General features: G+C 37.2%; 6 protein-coding genes across 6 annotated transcripts; 3 read left to right on the plus strand and 3 right to left on the minus strand.

Annotated features, from left to right (window-relative positions):
• Positions 1–1,751: 1,751 nt before the first annotated feature.
• LOC124630921 (SOSS complex subunit C homolog B) lies at positions 1,752–2,449 on the plus strand. Its single transcript, XM_047164965.1, has 3 exons — positions 1,752–1,782; positions 1,970–2,133; positions 2,294–2,449. Exons 1-3 carry the CDS (start codon positions 1,752–1,754, stop codon positions 2,447–2,449), a joined length of 351 nt encoding a protein of 116 aa, XP_047020921.1.
• On the plus strand, positions 2,294–4,181 carry LOC124631080 (rRNA N6-adenosine-methyltransferase METTL5). Its single transcript, XM_047165243.1, has 4 exons — positions 2,294–2,590; positions 2,869–3,083; positions 3,242–3,382; positions 3,714–4,181. The coding sequence occupies exons 1-4, from the start codon at positions 2,456–2,458 to the stop codon at positions 3,862–3,864; spliced, it is 642 nt and encodes a 213-aa protein (XP_047021199.1). The 5' UTR covers positions 2,294–2,455; the 3' UTR covers positions 3,865–4,181.
• Positions 4,171–12,823, minus strand: LOC124631079 (putative aldehyde dehydrogenase family 7 member A1 homolog). The gene is made up of 8 exons (XM_047165242.1): positions 12,210–12,823; positions 8,981–9,197; positions 8,163–8,380; positions 7,483–7,698; positions 7,189–7,368; positions 6,758–6,940; positions 4,879–5,085; positions 4,171–4,674 (listed from the first exon to the last, which is right to left on the minus strand). Exons 1-8 carry the CDS (start codon positions 12,381–12,383, stop codon positions 4,456–4,458), a joined length of 1,614 nt encoding a protein of 537 aa, XP_047021198.1. The 5' UTR covers positions 12,384–12,823; the 3' UTR covers positions 4,171–4,455.
• On the minus strand, positions 5,604–6,484 carry LOC124631081. Its single transcript, XM_047165244.1, has 2 exons — positions 6,063–6,484; positions 5,604–5,950 (listed from the first exon to the last, which is right to left on the minus strand). Exons 1-2 carry the CDS (start codon positions 6,155–6,157, stop codon positions 5,662–5,664), a joined length of 384 nt encoding a protein of 127 aa, XP_047021200.1. The 5' UTR covers positions 6,158–6,484; the 3' UTR covers positions 5,604–5,661.
• LOC124631078 (leucine-rich repeat-containing protein 74A-like) lies at positions 9,210–12,239 on the plus strand. The gene has a single exon (XM_047165239.1). It carries the CDS (start codon positions 10,208–10,210, stop codon positions 11,888–11,890), a length of 1,683 nt encoding a protein of 560 aa, XP_047021195.1. The 5' UTR covers positions 9,210–10,207; the 3' UTR covers positions 11,891–12,239.
• Positions 12,824–13,406: 583 nt separating the features above from the next.
• Positions 13,407–14,697, minus strand: LOC124631245 (UPF0545 protein C22orf39 homolog). The gene is made up of 3 exons (XM_047165515.1): positions 14,359–14,697; positions 13,813–13,977; positions 13,407–13,715 (listed from the first exon to the last, which is right to left on the minus strand). The coding sequence occupies exons 1-3, from the start codon at positions 14,449–14,451 to the stop codon at positions 13,494–13,496; spliced, it is 480 nt and encodes a 159-aa protein (XP_047021471.1). The 5' UTR covers positions 14,452–14,697; the 3' UTR covers positions 13,407–13,493.
• Between the last annotated feature and the right edge of the window lie 41 nt (positions 14,698–14,738).

A 14,738-nucleotide genomic window follows, 5' to 3' on the forward strand; every position in this document is an offset into this window, starting at 1 on the left:
GGCTTTTGTTAGACCGAGATATCAGGATTGATTCTGTTATTGATAATAATATAATAGGGTTGTTTCCTAGTATTCATTTAGTTAAAATTAAATAAATGCAACGAAAGTTCACAAAACTAGAAACACGATAAGCTATATTATATTATTTATAACTGACCATATATTTTTTAATTAATTTATGAAATTTTAATTTTGAGCCTGTGACGTCACGCCATTAAAAACGACGAGAAGAGACCGATGACGTCATCCTTTCTATATTTGACAGTGACAGATATATCGAAATAACCTCAGAATTAATGTTTTGTTTATTTGCTTCTGTGAAGTTCTGTGTGTTAATTGCATTTAAGTGATACAACTGCTAAAGAATTATGGAGAAAGGATTTATGAAAGCTGATAGTTCCAATCTGCCAAGAGTAGACTCTTTTATGGTCGCTCAATTCTTTGCCAATAACCAAGATTTTTATTCAGCGGTACGTGGATGAACAGTTTATTTAGAGCACTAATGGTCGTATTTCCACAGTCTCGCACAACACAAACCCTTTAGACATTCATTTAATTTAAGTTTTTTGAAAAAGCATCAAATCTTTTCGAACGCGGACACAAACATAACCTCAATATAAATAAACACAAACTTTACGTTTCTTTGCACCATTTCATTTTTCCGCGTACACAACTCAAAACATTTGAGGTATTTTATTTTTGTGCAAATGTATAAAAATAATCTATAAAATATAAAATAAAATATAAAAATACATTATTAAAATTAAGAAATCCATTAGTTGGTATGTTAGTTTTTTCTCGTTAGATGTGCTTTAAAATGTAAAGGAATGAACAGAGAACGTTGACGTCACAGTCACGTGATCTAGCGTTTTCTGAGCAATATTTTAAGACAAATAGAAAAACATGTAATACATAAAAAATAAAAAGATTTGAGACGAAAAATGAAAGAGAGGGTGATCTTAAAATTATTTAGAAGCTATCTAAATAGATTTCCGAAAATTGGAAACAACCCTATTATACATGTAGGCGAAGATGATGATGAAGACACCACCTCCTCAAGCAAATCGGAGTCTGATTAATATTCTGTTCGCACATTCAATTCAATGTACTTGTAACAAAGAATAAATAAAACAATTTTATTATATGAATATTACCTTTTTTTGGTTTCCACTTAAATAACTAAAATATAAAACAAATGATTCCGCCAATTTAAAACGAAAATAATCTTAAAATAATGCGGCGGTTCATTTTGAAGGAACGGTAACGAACTCAGTGTTATGTTGTGCCCATCACTAGTCGTGACTAACTGATAGGTGTCAGGAACGCATTCTCTGAACGGCCGAAGTATACTATAATGGAATGTGTTTTTACATTTCGTTTCACATGCGCGTACCAATATTTACAATGAGTTAAAATATTTGCGTAGTGTAATATCATTATCATTAATCGTTTCTTATTAGTCTGGTACAAGGGTACTTGAATTGGAAAATTATTGGATAAATTGACACTGACCTTAAATTAAAAATTATCGATTGGACTTGGCCCAAAGTACAACACTGGCTCGATCATCATGTCAGTGTCATTATTTCTTAAATGTCAATATACTCGATATTGGCCAATCCATCTGTTGATGTTGTATTCTTATTCTTGAAAACTTTAGCAAAGAAGTAATTTAAGTAGCCTTATCATACAAAAACTGAGAACCTTATGTTTTAAATCTTCAAGTAAATCTTCTCTGCGCAGGATATTAGATGGCGTTTCCTCAGCCTAACGCACAAAGAGGTTAGTTTTTGAGCAAAAGAAATTTTAATTTGCACTTATTACCCGTGGTGATTATTTCCTAGTATAAATAACAGCAGTAAACACAAGCATTTTGTAATTCATGCAGGTATACTTCCCCGCAACTTGGTTGTTACCTTAATTAAGCTGTGCTTGAACTTTTTATAATTATAAAGTTTTATTGTTACAGAATTAACAAATAGGAAGATATTGGAGGAGCTTCAGCTGAAGAAACAGATGCTCTTGAAGCAGGGTGCTGTGGCTCCACTGACTGCTACCTCCATATCTCTGACTCAGCCAAATCCTGTCAGTCAGCTGCCTATGTGCTCGATCCCTCCAGTCTCTGCTACTGCGGTAACTAATACTTCTTAGCTATATTTCTTAATGTATCTTTTATGTTCTTAGCAATAATACCTATTGGTAAAGGCTAAAAATAAAAATTATGGTAAATTTTTCCCTTTGTCACAAATATATATTTGTCTTAATAGTTTTAAACTGTAAATTTCCATTTCAGGGTTTCCCTCAGCTACCTGAAGCTAACATAGTGAATACAAGTCACAGAGCAGCATTACAACACGCAAACGCCACATCTTGTGGCTACTTTGTGTCTCAGGACTCTTCATTTGGAAACCAGATCTTACCAGTTCTACCCAGATTTGATAGCAAATGAGCAGCCATGTCTGCTGTTATGAAGCTGAAGACCCTTCATGGCCATTTGGAGAGCTTGAGTGGGTTTGCAGAACCTAAAATAAAATATGAACAATATGAGACTCCAGCCCAACTTGCAGCTACTGCACTTTATACTATTCAGGTTAGTATGGCAGAAATATTAACATATATTTTTTGAGTAGGTAGATAAATCGCTCACAATTGTTTCTGTGTGACAAAGCATGCAGTGTCCTATTAAAATTGTTATCTCCCAAGCCTTTCCAAGCTTAGCAACTATGTAGGGGTCGAATTCCAGTCTAACCGGATGTAGCTGAGTACCAGGGTTTTACATGTAGCCACTGCCTATCTGCCTGCTCAATCCAATAACCCAGTGTCTTAAATAAATTACATATTCTGGAAAAAAATCTGTTTTTATTACAGACACAATTTGAATCCATAGAAAACTGCACAGTGCTAGATGCTGGCTGTGGGCCAGGCATATGGGGCATTGGGGCGGCACTGCTGGGTGCTAGTATGGTGACTTCCGTAGATATTGACGATGATGTACTGGAAGTATTCAAGGAAAATGTTGACGACATGGAAATAACCAATATTGATGCTATACAGTGTGACTTTCTGGATTCAAGAGTGTGCAGGTAATATTCTTCAAATTAATGATTTTATTCATGAAAATAGGTCAACTTATTTAACAGGTAGGTTATAACATTATTTCTTAATTTTAGTGTACCCATACAAAGATGCAGCAATAAATACATAAAAATCCATATTTTACTTAATGACTTCCTGCCCACAGATGGGAAGCCTACTTCGACACAGTGTTGATGAACCCCCCGTTTGGTACAAAGAACAATGCTGGAATCGACATGGAGTTTCTCCGAATGGGTACTATTCTCAGCAGTGATAGTGTTTACTCATTGCACAAGACTGCCACAAGGTACCACTTTGTTTTATTATTATGATTTATTTAACTACAAGCAAAATTCTGTGTTAATTACTTTAAAAATTAACAAAAAAGTTTTTTTTCATCAACATCATTCTCAATTAAACACACATTTACAAGAGGATTTTCTTAAATGTTTACTTTTAATGGATAAACTCAAAAACTACTGGATCTATTTTAAAAATTCTTCACTTCTTTCACCGTTATAAAGCTTCATCTTCTGCAATATTTTTCCTGGTACGAGCAATAGTTCCCACGGGACCCAGATGAAACTGCGGGAAAACAGCTAGTGCAGAATGAAATTTAAGTCTTCTTGATGTTGCAGAGGTCACATAGAAAAGAAAATAAAGGAGTGGGGGATGAAGGGTAGTGTCATTGCTGAAATGAAATATCCCCTGCCGGCCACATACAGGTTTCACAAGCATCATAATAAGGACATAGCTGTAGATATATGGAGAGTGTACCATCCTCAATAAGTTATTTATAGGAAATAAGAGAAAGTGTATAGGTATGTATTATTATGTGTATGTGACAACAATGCTCCTGTTTTTAGGCTGTTTATATTAATATATAGTTTTTTTACTATGAAGTAAAAATGGATTTTTTGTCTTCACATTTTGGACAGTAATTGTAAGTAGTAAAATTATATTACTTTTGTTACAAATAAATAATGTTCGCTCCATACAAACAATGTATTTACTTTTAATTAAGATAAATGTAAATCTTTAAACTTATAAATAGCTCAATGGACTGATAAGGAAATCTGAAAGGAATACATGAAATGATTTTTAAACATTTTATTTAATTTATAAACTCCTCAGTCTTATACACTATTATAGGAAGACTTATCATATTATACAAAGCTGTTACATAATATTAATGGAATACATCAAAACACTTCAAAAAATATTACAAATACTGTGTAAAAAGAACTTAAAAACATACTTTGATATTATGACTCCTTAAAGAAAATAGTTTTTACTCTGTGATGGCTACAGTTGACAACCGCCATTTTTATTTTTTTTATCTGTGGTGGCTGGTGTTGCCATACTCCAAAGTTTTGACGTTTATTCATCTCCGAACTTAATGTTCTGTGCCAGTTTGATGGTTCCAGAGTAGTTGATAGTGACGGTTGAGCGTCGCATGTAGTTCTTCCAGGAGTCGGAGCCGCACTCGCGGCCGCCGCCCGTCGCCTTCTCGCCTCCGAAGGCACCGCCTACTTCCGCGCCGTTGGTGGGGATGTTCACGTTTACGATACCGCAGTCTGAGCCGTGGGAGCCAATCCACTGTGAACACAAAAGTATGAATAGAAGAACATTAGAATTAAAAGAACAGACTTATTATATTGGAAATGTACATAGGCTTCTCGCTAGGAATGCTACTACTTCTAAAGTTAAGCCAATTTAACTACCAGAAAACTATGGATGTAAAAAAATTACAACAGGTTTGATATTATTATAGATGGCGGTTAAAGCCTCCTTGTTACATACCTTGAAGACATTTCCAAGATTTTCAGTAAAGAGACTGGAAGACAAGCCCTGTTCTACTTCGTTGTTGTACTTGATACCGGTGTCCAGGTCCGGGATCTCAATGCAGTAGACGATAGGGGCGAAGCACTCGGTCTTGACCAATGGGGAGTCGTGAGGAAGACCGGTGACTATTGTGGGCTCCACGAAGAATCCTTCGCGTTCCATTACCTGGTGAATTATAATTTGTTATAATTTACTTATGTCGGGGTTGAATGTGACTGTCTTCGCTTACCCATTCCCCTTAGAAAGACAGCACGTACGAAAACGTGAAGATAGCTCAAAAATATATTTCTATAAGTGAGTCGACTAGTTTCAAAGTCGGCAATCTGACTTTTAGTATTTTTTTGGTTATGTCAAAAAAACGCCTTACTTGGTGTTAGTTGTCTTTAGGATTCCAAAACTACTTTTGAAATTTTCTTTAATATTCAACAGAACTAATTAGTCATGGTTTTTATATTTCTTTACTAAGAATAAGTCATAAATTAAATATTAATTTTGCAGATTGCCGGATATGAAATTAAGTTATTAAGATAGCCGGGTTTGAAACTGACATATGTGCAGATTGCCATTTTTGATACCAAATACCTGCTTATAAAATCAGGGTTGTCACAATAGCATAAAAATTATGCTGTCTGACTGAAAGTATGGGGGTATATTTAAGGGGACTTATAAATAAAAAAATGGGCTCATAAAATCAAACTTTTAATTGCACTTACTTCTTACACAAATTTTAAAAGAATATTATTATATACGGAGATCTGGAACCTCTTCTAACGCCTCATCGCAATAATCAGAAGGTGGTATAGTCGATGCATCAAGCGACTCCTGCTCATCAAAAATATTACAATAATATGACAAAGTTGGAATTTCTTTCCACTCAGCACCAAAATGTTTGCACAACAGCTTCTTCAAATCTGATAATTTATTTATCTTTATTACTAATTTTTTCATTTGCGACATTGTTAGAGTATCACACTTAAGCGCCTTAGAGTTATGGTTACAAACTTTTTCTGGCATTGATATTGGGGTATATCTAAAAAGAATAGAAAATACGTAAGCAGGTAAGTTAGCAGTAAGCACTTCAATAAAACCAAAGTTAACCCAAACAGCATGCCAGCTCGTGACAGCCCTAACTTCAAACTAACCTCAATATTTTAGCTTGGTTTCTTGACCAATTTTCGGGATCTCGTTTGCGTTTTCTTGCAAATTTATTAGTAACAAGGCTGGGGCTTGACTCCATTATAACTTTACACCTTCAATCACTTAATTGTAATTAAAATAACACTAAAAACGTGTTAAAATCTCCGTACAATAATGTGCGAGCGGCCATTACCAACGCTCGCTTCTGATTGGTCGATGACCTAAGATTGCCGTTTTTGAATAAAAACGTATTAAAGAATGCCACATATGATCCTAAGCCAGGATTTTGATTAGATTTTTATATAGCAGATTACCGCTTTTGTTAGGTAGCTTCTAATTCAAGCGGTTTTATTCAAATTTATCTGTGTTACCACATTAATAACTCAATTTTTGAAAAATGCACAGATTGCCGTCTTTGAAACTAGTCGACTCAAGTATAAGTAGTATTTCTAAAACCCGTGCATCGGAGAGCACGTTAATGTCGGTCCTGCGCTTGATGATGCGATCTCCGGTCGTGTCGGATTGCCGTCCCATCGGGCTATGAGAGTGAAGGAATAGTGAGTGCACTATACTATGTCCTGCGCAGCTGGCTGATCTCCTTATATGAGAACAGCCGCCGTGGCCGAAATCGGCTTTGGACGCATTATTATTATTTCTAAAACATTTCGTTTTTGGAGCAAAAATAATCGTTGAAGTATACCTTTCCTCCAAATTCGATCTTGCCTCCTTGTTTGACCACTTCGGCAACAGTCTTCTTGTAAGCTTCGACGGCGGCGGGCGTGTGGAGAGGTCCAATAAGGGTCTCGGATAGAAGCGGGTCTCCGATCTTGCTGACCACTCCAGCGAAGGCTTTAGTTAGGCGAGCCACGACCTGGCTGTAGACCTGGGAAATGTTATTTGCTTTTTAAATTGTAGTCATCACAATAACCACTCCCACACGGATTCTCGGACTACAACTGTCCGACCTGAATTCGGACCATTTTCAACCAACTTCAAAAAAAGCAGGAGGTTCTCAATTCGTCGGTTTTTTTTTCTACATATAGGTATATATCTTTTCTTAGTTTTGGGTGCTTTTGGGTGGCATATTGAAAATAAATAGGTATAATTGATTTAACTGACTCTCTGTGTTACCTTTTTGTGAATAAGTAGCCTCCTGGTAGTAGTGCACCTCTGTCCCGCGGTACCAGCGCACGCGAATAGGGCTGCGTTGAGCAGAAGGTCCAAGTTGGCGTCTTCGTTCACTATGATGGCGTTGTTGCCGCCCAGCTCCAGCAGGTGGCGCCCGAAACGTCTTTGTACTTCTACGCCCACCTAAAAGTAGGGGGTGTAAGTTTTGGGCCCATTAACACGGTTTATGGGAAGATTACTCCGAAATTTCCATTATTCTGGTGAATAAATAGAAGAATAGTTTAAATCAGTGGATACCTGTTGTCCAACAGCTGTGCTGCCAGTGAAGGAGACGAGTTTCATCCTGTCATCCTTGACAATCTTCTCTCCGATGTCTTTCCCCCCGACGCACAGAGCGGCAACAGCGCCGGGAATGTTGTTCTTCTCCAGTACACCTTCTACGATCTTCGTGACCGCTACGGCAATCAGGGGCGTGGTTTCCGATGGCTTCCATACGCTGACGTCTCCACATACCTAGTTTTGAATTAAACTGGGGTTATAGGGGAAAGGGATTGCCTAGTTCGTTAATGAGGGCAAGTTCTTAAATGTAGGGGGCATATATCGATGATTTTTTATTCAAATGGAGAAGTTTTATATGACATCACCTAGAGAATTTAATATACGCCATGATATAACATTTATACATATCATTCTTAACCTTGGTATAGAACAGAGCTGTGATAAAAACAAATATTTTTGCCTATTTGTTCTCCTCAAGATAAGATAGCTGTTAAATTAATGTTAAACTTGGGATTTTTCCTCACGACTGTTAATTAAAAGTAGATAGAGCACCTTTGGTATGGCGATAAAAGTTTGACATACCTATATTTTTCTCATGGTCTATTCAGGCAGTGTTATTTCTATAAATATGCCGTTTACATTCAATAATGTGCGACCAAGAGTTCTTGATCTGCTTTCACCATTTTAAAGTCCCTTACCATAGCAATAGCGCTGTTCCATCCAAACACAGCTACGGGGAAGTTAAAAGCAGTGATGATGCCCACAGCTCCGAGGGGGTTCCACTTCTCAATGAGAACGTGTCCAGGTCGCTCCGACGGGAAGATGGTGCCGGGCAGAGTGCGCGACAGGCCTAAGGCCAAGTCGCAAACGTGAATGTATTCTACGACTTCACCGATAGCCTCGGGGAGGATTTTACCTGGGAAAGAAGATTAGGATCAATATTGAGTCCAATTGTACTTTGGTTAATTGATTTAAATTTCTGAAGCAGGTAGGTACGTGGTATCCTGGCAGTGGGGAAGACAGAGTGTGACATGCAGTGAGTTCAGCTTAGTATTTGGCCTTAGGCGCAGTAAATAGAGAGCTAGGCTAGAACTAACATAACCGAAGTATATAAAGGTAATACTTCAATATGAATAATGCCATTAGATAAGCTCAAATGTACTCGTTAAGTTTCAATTTCACATATCAAGCATCAAGCTTACAAAAATAAGTAAGTAGTTCGGTTAGCTCATAGTAACTAATCAAAACTTATCAACTTGCGACAATATTTTCAACATTGGTGGTATACCTTTAAACATTTATCTTCCTTATCAGATATCACATAATATATTACCATCTTCAAATGTAGGTGTAAATGTTTATCATACCTACGCTGTCTAAGATTAGATTCGAGTCAACAAACTCAATCAAGAACTGATTACCTACATAAGACTTATAAATCAAGACTCTTTTAATTACTACGAACTCCGAAGCGACGATCTTAATAACTGCACAGCCTTTATAATGTTGGTCTTACCCATTTCCAAAGACACGAGTTGTCCAAGAGGCTGCAGTTTCTCCCTGAGGGCGTCTCCAATTTGTCTGACGACTTCGCCCCTGGCCGGTGCGGGGAGCTCCGCCCACGTGTGCCATGCGTCCTGAGCTGCTGCAGCACAAGCCTCGTAATCAGAGGCGCTGGCGGCTTGCACCTCGGCTATGATCTTCCCGTTAGCCGGGCTGAATGACTTGATGATCTGGTGAACAGTTATAAATAAGTCTACGTTGACAAAAGTGTTGTGGTGTCGTATGTCTGCCTAAGTAACAGCCTGGAGGAAAATAGGATAGCATGCGTCTGTCGTGGTCAGCCAATAGATTGATAGGTCACCGTTCCTATCCATCAGGCTATTAAGGAGTACCTGGGTTCGCTAATGAGCTACATGGGTAGTATGCTACAAGGAGATCTTATTGATGCAGATATTAACTTACGTAGTAATGTTGACGACAGATAAATGTGTGTGCTAACTTTCCATTTCTATCATCATTTTATTGCAATAAATAAACACGCATCTAGCGATAAATATGAAGAGTATGTTGGATCACCAAGAGTACAATAATGATAGGCACTTAGTTCGTGTCAGTAAAACAGAGGTGATTATTTACTGTACAGAACAATAACTATGTTTATTCAAACTTTGAACTGGTTAATTAGTTATATAGATTGAGATTTTTTGTGATTCCATGGCCCTAAAGGGGCCTTCTCGGTAGCCATACCTACCTATAATAGGGTAAAATAGATGTAAGCTGTAAGTATAAAGTATATTTACATTCTTATACCTACCTACACGTGCCTTGCTAGTCTAGAAAAGAGACAAAGTTAACTGACGTAATGCGTAACATTCTCGATCTTTAGTTAGACATACATATAATATTTGAACGTTATCGTGGTCAAAATTAACTTAGGCACAGATGTGTATGTACCTAGGTATATTGAGTATTTAAGTTTGTACTCAATTATCTAATGAATGGCATTTGCTTTCGTCCTTTTATTTTCCAGTGCAGAACCGTAGCGTAGTTGGAAACATTAAATTATTAAAATAGTACCTTACGCCTACTTGGTAAGTATGTTTTCGACAAAGAGGTACAATTACCACTTCTTATTGTCATTTTGACAATTTGTGTTTTTCTAAAGAAATTAAACTTATGTTAAATTTTATCTGACTTTATTTTTATAATATTATTGTAAATACATTTTACGTCGTGCCTCATGGAGTCAACCAGTGACTCAGGCCATTCAGATAAGACTATTGACTTCTTGTTTGTGGCGCAGGAGGAACAAAGTTCCGTAGGGGAAGCGCCCCTCCATGAATGGGCATCGTATATAGCTCCCGTAGTAAAAGAAAATAAAAAGAGACAGCTCAATGCCGAAGGACTCTACGATCCAGGAAGTGGACTCCTATGTAACAAATATCTAGCAGTATCAGACAGCTCAATATTTAGACATTTGTATTATAACTACCCAGGTGTTTCTGATCCTGGTATAAAAGAAGCCCTTCTTTTATCTGAGAAGCCAGTTGTATACCCAGACGACGGCCAAGATCTATATTTAGACTTATGCAAAGAAATGAATAGTTGTCCAGTGAGAATGTTCCACAGAAACTTAATGAACTCGGAAATAAATATAAGTTATTATGGAGTAAACCCACAAGGTGTTCGTGCCATGGCAAAGGCTTTACAATATAACAAAAATGTGTGCACATTAAATCTAACTGGCAATTTTCTTAATGACGATGCATGTTACCATCTAGGTCGAATGTTAGCCACTAATAATACACTGACTGAGCTGATCCTGGACGGCTGTCGTATTGGCGCCTCGGGTATACTTCGGTTGGGTGACAACTTCCGTCTCAATAGAACATTGGAGCACCTGAGCCTTGCTAACAACGAGCTTGGCGAGGCCGGTGGCCTTCATTTTGCTCAACAGGTATTTGAAGGTGCGACCGTCAAACGAGTCAATTTAAAGAAGAACCAGCTTGGCAGACAGACCGCATTGGCACTGGCAGAGGTTTGGGAGTGGAAGAACAGATTTACTTGTCTAGATCTTTCCTGGAATAATTTCTTCCATGTGCCCTCTATGGTAAAAATGCTGGATCAATTGGCGTTAAGCGAATGGTTAGTGGAATTAAATTTGAGTTTTAATTCTCTAGAAGGAGAACGTGTGGCTAACGCTATTAAAAATATACTCCTTATACCTACGTTGGTAGTGCTAAACTTGAGCCACAATAAGTTGCAAAAGGAAGCAATAGAAATAATAATATCTAACTTGATTTCGGCTAAGAAATTAACAACGTTCGACCTGTCCTACAATCCTTTGACTCCGCAAGATGCTCAGTCTGTGTTGCAAAAAATGTTGAGACCTCGAATCAAAATAACTAGCTTAGTGATGAAAGGCGTTTGTGTTCAGAAGCCATTCTTAGCTTTGCTTGCGAGAGTAAAAAGGATGAAAAGTCGCAAAAACTTCGAATGTTACTTTGACACCGTATTACAAAACTGGACTATCGTGGAGCCCGATGCTAGAGAACTGATCCTGCAACGAGCTCAGTACCTCGGGAAGTCTGGCAGGAAGAATAAAGTCGACACAGCCTTATATTTCCTAAAATTGGCAAAGGAGTACGATAGATCTGTTACTCCCAAAGATTTCATCGAACGAATAGCTGAAGACCGTGTGGCTATCGATGATGATCTAATAGAAGAGTTATCATGGGTATTCCCAGGGCCAAAGACACCTAAATCAAGAACTATAAATTTAAATTTAGTGTGCGAGTTTATACAGCGGTTGTGGCCGGATAAGCAGCTGCCGCCGACACCTCCTCCCGAGCCTGAGCCCGAGCCTGAACCCGAGCCGCCGCCACCTCCGCCGAAGGGGAAGGGGAAAAAGAAAGGCAAATAACTGTTCTTCTTCATTTAACTTTGTTAAAATTATATTATGTACCTATTTTAATTTTAGGTTACGTATTTTTTGTAATACATATTTTTGATTAGTACTCTAATTCGATGGCTGTATTTTTGTAATAGACTTTAATTTTCAATATTATTTAAAGTAGACTTCTTAGTTTTATATTAATTTTACTGTGTACTATTATCAATTCTGAATTTGAATATAATGATATTAGACCGAAAGGATTTTGCTAACCACTGGTGGCAGTAGTTTACTACTGCCGGTTATTTTATTTATTTAGTACCTACAAATAATAGCTTTATCAACTCACCTGGCCATTGGCCTGCCATTTTCCATTGAACACTCCTACATTCTTCTCTTGCAGTCCCAACTCCTTCAGAAAGGAGTATTTGGGGTCGTCGATGAGGTAGGAGGACGCGTTACGAGCCATTGGCACTCTTATCAACCGCAGGGACAACACTCTCCGACACAATACACGGCTCATTTGTGCGGCTCTCACTACAGTCTATCTTACAATACGTATATTACATTAAAATAGCGAGATATGCAGTAAACAAATTTTATCATGTTTGTGAACAATTAAAGGCACTGCTGCGTCTTATCTGACTGATAACTCAGTTGCCAGGTCAGGAGTAATTGATAAACTTTTTCCAATCGGTTTGTTAAGACTGAGTATTGTCGCGTAATGTTACATTACATGAAGAAAGTTAACAACAACATTAACAATTGCATTGACTTACGTCAAATCTTAAGATGATGTAAAAACATAATAATAAGCTAGTTTTAATAACGTTCTAATTGATAATGTTAAAGGGTCGTCGGGCTTAAAAGTTCTCATACCGTTCTATTCAATCAATCGATCTACGAAGGAACAATTTGTAGTGTGAATATATACTTGAGGAAATAGAATTTTATATAAATGAGATAACACAAATCCACTTTCTCACGATTCAATAATGAATCATTTTGTCTGCAAATGATTTACGATTGCAAAATGATTGTACAGCAAACTACCATACAGACCAAAATCACCAAAATAGTAGACCAATCGCACACCAATCAAATGTCAATCGAATACGATTGGTCTTTTATTAGTAGCAGATTGCCCGATATGGTTAAAACTGCTATTGCGATCATATTGCGATTCGATTTCTATTCGATTTTGACATTATTAACTTAGGAGAATCGGGTCCCTGATCTCCTCCTCCGCGGTGGCGCGGATGGGAGTGAGAAAAGTATATACTTAGGACTCTCAGAAGTTACAGATCTTGAAAATTTTTGTTTATTTTCGGCCATCATAAATCAATGAAATTTCCTGGTGGAGGGGCACTCCGCGGCGCATTTGAGACCGCGGCGACCAGTTTATTTGCACACCCTGCACCATAGGTCAAAATAGCCTTGATCCACTAATCTGTGACCTCTTTGGAGCTACTATTATAACATGTCCAAACTTACAAAGACTATTGCTATAGAGGTCCATTATCAGGCTCTTGAATAAAACAGAAAATCGAATCAAAAAATGTACAGCTTAACTTTATTAACTAAAACTATTAGGTATAAATTAGCTACAATAATTATTTGTACTTATCACTGGTCACATTATGGTACAAAACTTTTTGTCTTCCTCCACTTTTCCTTCTCTCAGTTCTTTAGCTTTCACAGCAAGGTAGGTGTTTTCATCTCTTTTTTGCATCCACTCTGGTAATGGTTTGTCCCAGTCTGCAGGTGGTGCATCCCGTTTTTTCCAAATGTCATTTCTGTAATGAGCTCTTAGTCTTTCCATCCTTCTTGCTTTTTCACTGGCTATTAAAGCTTCCTGAGAACAAATGAAACCAGTGTTTGTAGCATTATTGACTACTTCAGTTCACAACTTCATGGACCCGAATAAAAAGTATCTAAAGGGTTATACTTACAGCAGCCTTTATGTCCCTCTTCTCTTCCCATTTACAGCAGTTGTCATAGTCTTTCTTCCACTGGTTGCAGTCTAATGTCTCACCATAGACAAAATACTGTTGGAACCGACCTTTGAAGCTTGTGCACTCTTTGTACTCATCTTTATACAGCTCACAGTCTCTGATCTAAAAGAAATGAAAAAAATTTAAACTGGACTTACAGGTGTATAATGTATTACAGCAAGTCTGTTTATAATGTTATGCCATAAAAATACCCACTTTCCTGAAGTTTTTATAATGTCCCTGTTTCTAATTAAGTAAATGTTTTTTTTTAAGTAAATAATAAAGAATATTTTAACAAGTTAGTATAGCCATAATAGAGGAATATTTATACTGAAAAAATATGATTTGATTTGAAAATTATGACCTAACTTAAAACGAACAGCTTTTGGTCAGTGGATCATCTTAGGGGGCGGGATTTTATTTATTGGTAGGCATAAATTTCTTTCGCAGCACTTCATGGCTCAATCACTTGCACTAAGTAAAAGTCAAACAAAATATCCTTACCACCCACTTATCCTCCGGTCCCTGCTCTTCGTCGGTCGTTGTTTGAACGTTTTCCTGAGTTTGCTTCTCATCATTTGGAGATGTTTCCGACATTATTTATTTATTACCTTAGATTCAAAAAAAGCAATGTACTTAACCTCAATCTCACTTATATAACCTCTAAACTGTGAACATGATTTTTATTTAGGAACTTTCGACCTGAAATGGGTTCTTCAATTAAGTATAATTGATTTCTATACACGAAGTTTCTTTTAATTTAGTAGGGCATATCATAAAATCGAAAATGCCGCTTTGCAAAAAAAGTTTACAGCTGATAAATGACACTTGAGACAGTGTGACAGTGAGTGAACTGACAGTTTTCTGTCAACGTCGTTTCTGAC

The sequence above is a fragment of the Helicoverpa zea genome, chromosome 6 (assembly GCF_022581195.2).
Source record: "Helicoverpa zea isolate HzStark_Cry1AcR chromosome 6, ilHelZeax1.1, whole genome shotgun sequence".
NCBI classification, from domain to species: domain Eukaryota; kingdom Metazoa; phylum Arthropoda; class Insecta; order Lepidoptera; family Noctuidae; genus Helicoverpa; species Helicoverpa zea.

What these genes read in the sequence shown, in the direction of transcription:
- LOC124631081 (XM_047165244.1), bottom strand. Translation starts at nt 6,157, where the DNA reads ATGGAGTCAAGCCCCAGCCTTGTTACTAATAAATTTGCAAGAAAACGC. An exon ending in AACCAAGCTAAAATATTGAG is followed by an intron (nt 5,951 to 6,062) that starts GTTAGTTTGAAG and finishes TATTCTTTTTAG; the next exon opens with ATATACCCCAATATCAATGC.
- LOC124630921 (XM_047164965.1), top strand. Translation starts at nt 1,752, where the DNA reads ATGGCGTTTCCTCAGCCTAACGCACAAAGAG. An exon ending in TCAGCCTAACGCACAAAGAG is followed by an intron (nt 1,783 to 1,969) that starts GTTAGTTTTTGA and finishes TTATTGTTACAG; the next exon opens with AATTAACAAATAGGAAGATA. An exon ending in CTCCAGTCTCTGCTACTGCG is followed by an intron (nt 2,134 to 2,293) that starts GTAACTAATACT and finishes TTTCCATTTCAG; the next exon opens with GGTTTCCCTCAGCTACCTGA.
- LOC124631079 (XM_047165242.1), bottom strand. Translation starts at nt 12,383, where the DNA reads ATGAGCCGTGTATTGTGTCGGAGAGTGTTGTCCCTGCGGTTGATAAGA. An exon ending in GGCTACTTATTCACAAAAAG is followed by an intron (nt 6,941 to 7,188) that starts GTAACACAGAGA and finishes AACATTTCCCAG; the next exon opens with GTCTACAGCCAGGTCGTGGC. An exon ending in AGATCGAATTTGGAGGAAAG is followed by an intron (nt 5,086 to 6,757) that starts GTATACTTCAAC and finishes ATAATTCACCAG; the next exon opens with GTAATGGAACGCGAAGGATT.
- LOC124631078 (XM_047165239.1), top strand. Translation starts at nt 10,208, where the DNA reads ATGGAGTCAACCAGTGACTCAGGCCATTCAGATAAGACTATTGACTTC.
- LOC124631245 (XM_047165515.1), bottom strand. Translation starts at nt 14,451, where the DNA reads ATGTCGGAAACATCTCCAAATGATGAGAAGCAAACTCAGGAAAACGTT. An exon ending in GACCGGAGGATAAGTGGGTG is followed by an intron (nt 13,978 to 14,358) that starts GTAAGGATATTT and finishes CATTTCTTTTAG; the next exon opens with ATCAGAGACTGTGAGCTGTA. An exon ending in AGAGGGACATAAAGGCTGCT is followed by an intron (nt 13,716 to 13,812) that starts GTAAGTATAACC and finishes ATTTGTTCTCAG; the next exon opens with GAAGCTTTAATAGCCAGTGA.
- LOC124631080 (XM_047165243.1), top strand. Translation starts at nt 2,456, where the DNA reads ATGTCTGCTGTTATGAAGCTGAAGACCCTTCATGGCCATTTGGAGAGC. An exon ending in CTGGATTCAAGAGTGTGCAG is followed by an intron (nt 3,084 to 3,241) that starts GTAATATTCTTC and finishes TCCTGCCCACAG; the next exon opens with ATGGGAAGCCTACTTCGACA. An exon ending in TTGCACAAGACTGCCACAAG is followed by an intron (nt 3,383 to 3,713) that starts GTACCACTTTGT and finishes TTGATGTTGCAG; the next exon opens with AGGTCACATAGAAAAGAAAA.